The following is a 3753-nucleotide window of genomic DNA, read 5'->3' on the forward strand; positions in this document are numbered from 1 at the left end:
TAGCTCAACCTTTTAATTTCTGTAAAGTGATATAATATTTACTGTAATTGTAAGCAACAACATATTTCTTAATTATTTATCGCTCACGTTTTAAACCTATATTTTGGATATATAAAGATTTACATTTATATTCATATCATACAACGCATGAGATCCGGAATCTTCGGCTTAGAGCAACTACTTATTAAAGCATACTCATCATCGTCGCCTCACTAAAGTAATAATCGGAGTAGAGCCAAAATACTCCTAAGCCCAGCACAAATCGAGCCAATGCCGCAAAAGAACCAAGGTTTCCTCAGATGGAGGAGCGATCGGGAATTTGTTCACTGAGCATGAAGGCTCATAACCGCATGAGAATAAGCCATGTACCACTAGACGGACCACCGACGCTGGCCGTCGTCCACGTCCCCCCGCCGGTGGTCCTCGTCCTTGTCTTCTTTGTCTTCTTTGTTGTGCTTTCCTTGTTGTGTAAAGCCTGTTCCTCCATGGAGGGATTTACTCATGGAGTTTGTTCAAGATTTACTGTATCCGGACTTTCCTTGATTAGAATGTCTAGATAAGGTCATGAACAAGTTCCAACAGAGACCAAACTCTCAATATTTCTTTCAGTCGAATCCACAATCATCCCTTGAATCGAATTCGACCCTCAATTCAGTAGGGTTTGCACATGCCTGACGTTTCCTTGGTCGGTGCGCGTCTCAAAACAGGTGAATACCTCTGTCAATCTTCAAATCTTTTTTTGTCCCCTGCTCCAATGAGTGGATGCGACGCTTATTTTGGAATGTCAATCCTTTTTATAAATGTGATTTGTACCACGTTTTCAGTCTTATAATTCGACCCAAAAAGAGTCTTATAATAAGTTTATCAGCTCAAAATTTGCTTTCCCTAATTTACAATTAGGAAGAGAAAATGAGGATACATTCTAGAAAGAGTGATATTGAAATGGCGCCGCATTCAACTTAAATATAATGAGGATGGGTATTTCAGCAAATCCCCTGGGATTCGTTCCTAGGAAATTGGTGACTGTTGGATTGCAAAAGAATAGATTTGGATAGAGGATAACTCATTTCAAAATAACAGCTTGAGCTAGAATGTATTCTAGATAAGTTGAACATATCAAGGAACCTATTGAATTCAACTGCCTAAACCTACCAGACAAACTAAATTATATCCCGTATGATTCAGATCAGTCAAGAACCCAATTCAATTCAATTTTGCCATCCCTAACGATCCTTTGAAAAGAAAAAAAAGAGCCAATGTTCAGAACTTTTCTTCATGACCAGTTCAACTCTAGCTCCTCTTTCACCAAATGTCAACTCGATTTCAATTGAACTTCCTGTGACATCATGCTTGAGGTGATTCGCGGGTCGGAAAGAGGGTTAAAAAAAAATGACCTAAGAGAGATCAAAGTCAAGTCTTAAATCCAAGTTATACCTATATCTCAATCTCGGATGCAATAATGTCCGCGCATAATCTAGTAATTTACTCGTTTGTTTGTCTGAGTCAAGTATTCAGACATGCACGAGAGAAAACGAGAAGACCTGTTCCTGGTCGTTCTAATGCCTTAGTGGGAACGCATGATTTCTCCAATCACAAGCCACGGAGATCTCCCTTTATTCTCGTTAGTCGTTTTAGGCCACCTTCCAAGAATAGCTTCCGTCGATTCCAACCAGAACAAATCCTCTCAGCAATTTCCAACTTTAGTATATATTTGCCTCCATAATTCTAGGTTTGTCTTTCTTTGGCTCTCTCTCTCTCTCTCTCTGTTTCTCGTTCTTCCTCAATCTCCAATTCACCATGCATTCTCAACCTCAACCAAGAAAGGGTTGACAATTCTCAACGGAGTTTCGACAAACTCGAAAGAGAAATTCCTCTATCTTCGTTGGTTTCTGGGATTTGTGGTTTTCGATGGGGACGTATAGGTCGGATGACGACTACGACTATCTGTTCAAGGTGGTGTTGATCGGCGACTCCGGCGTTGGCAAATCCAACCTGCTCTCAAGGTTTTCGAGGAATGAGTTCAGCATGGAATCCAAATCCACAATCGGGGTCGAGTTTGGGACTCGTTGCATTCGAGTCGATGATAAGGTCGTCAAGGCACAGATTTGGGACACCGCAGGCCAAGAAAGGTTTGACCCAATTTTATAATATCCACATCTCCTCCTCCTTTCCATGGATTGCCATTTATTCCGAATTATAGACTCCGCTGCTTTTAATTGAGACTATCTTTCTTAGAAGGATGTTGCCTTTTCTAAGAACTATCTTTCCAAAATAAGAATCTGCTAATCAGATCTTTGGCAAACCTCAAGCAATCCTTATTATAAACTCTAGTGACAAATGATTTGATTTTCTTAAACCTGGTTTTTGTCGGGTTTGTGTGGATGTCTGGTAGGTAAGATTGACAATGTTTGGACGTAATGATCCACCTTGATTCGTGTATATGCAGAGAAGAGAATTTGGATATGACAGATCTTGAGATGCAAACTAATACATGTCATCAATGAGTCATTGTTAAGTCCATTACGGATGAAGAAAAGATTTACAATAGCGTTGTTGATTGCAATTCACTGGCAAGCAGTTTGGTTGCGATGGCTAATTCGCATTCTACATACATGGTGCGCTCAATTGCGGTTATTCAGAATTTGGTTCTTCCCAAATTTGTCATTCGAAGAGAGGATTGCATTTCTGAACCGGCATATTTACACGAACTAAGGAACATGCTAATGCAAATTGTTGTCAGTGATCATTGAAGAAGAAATCAGCTTAAAATAGCCAGCTTTAGGAATAAGTTAGGGACATTCTCCGTTTTATATTTCTGTGTTTGGTAGAGATCATTACTGGCTAATGTAACATTACGGCGAGTAGAGGCCTGCTTGTGAATAGGAAGTTGTTCATGTTCTGTTCTTAATTATATCTGATCTTCTTTTCAGGCGGTAATATTTGTCTGATAATCTGTTGTGTTTAACATAGATATCGTGCGATCACAAGTGCGTATTATCGAGGTGCGGTGGGCGCTTTATTAGTCTATGATATCACTCGGCATGTCACGTTTGAGAATGTGGAGAGGTGGCTAAAGGAACTCCGAGACCATACCGAGGCCAACATCGTGATCATGCTAGTCGGGAACAAGGCAGACCTGCGCCATCTCCGTGCGGTCTCCCTCGATGATGCCAAAGCATTTGCCGAACAAGAGCACACCTTCTTCATGGAGACATCCGCATTGGAGGCGCTCAATGTCGAGAACGCCTTCACGGAAGTGTTGACTCAGATCTACCGCGTGGTCAGCAGGAAAGCTCTCGACGTCGGCGACGACCCTGCAGCACTGCCAAAGGGACAGACCATCAACGTCGGGAACAGGGATGATGTCTCGGCCGTCAAGAAGGCCGGTTGTTGCTCGTCATGAGAAATCGTGGGTCGGGTGTGAAAGTGCTTTGCTCTTCATAGCTTTGTCTTTCCTGTAGAGGGGGAGTGACACTGAAGACGGACTTCATCAGTCATCATGTATACAAAAACTTAGACACCCTTATAGCATATATAATGTTAGCTAAATTTATTGCACTTAAAAACAAATGATTTTGGCAGATACTCTTTCCTTATTGTTTGCTTCCTGTTCTTTCTTTTTTCCCTTGTGAACTTATTTTGCTGGGCTTCTACACATGTTTCTGAAAAGCATTACCTATTATTCATAATCGAAGCATGGTTCATCATCTGCAATTACTAAAAGCATCATCATGATCAGTAATTATTCTAAGT

The 3753-nt window shown here is 41.0% G+C and overlaps 1 protein-coding gene across 1 annotated transcript; it reads left to right on the plus strand.

The window, feature by feature from the left end:
* Positions 1 to 1540: 1540 nt before the first annotated feature.
* Positions 1541 to 3515, plus strand: LOC104445201 (ras-related protein RABA1f). The gene is made up of 2 exons (XM_010059023.3): positions 1541 to 2129; positions 2971 to 3515. Exons 1-2 carry the CDS (start codon positions 1909 to 1911, stop codon positions 3401 to 3403), a joined length of 654 nt encoding a protein of 217 aa, XP_010057325.1. The 5' UTR covers positions 1541 to 1908; the 3' UTR covers positions 3404 to 3515.
* Positions 3516 to 3753: the final 238 nt, after the last annotated feature.

Source organism: Eucalyptus grandis, chromosome 5, assembly GCF_016545825.1.
Source record: "Eucalyptus grandis isolate ANBG69807.140 chromosome 5, ASM1654582v1, whole genome shotgun sequence".
In the NCBI taxonomy this organism is placed as follows: Eukaryota; Viridiplantae; Streptophyta; class Magnoliopsida; order Myrtales; family Myrtaceae; genus Eucalyptus; species Eucalyptus grandis.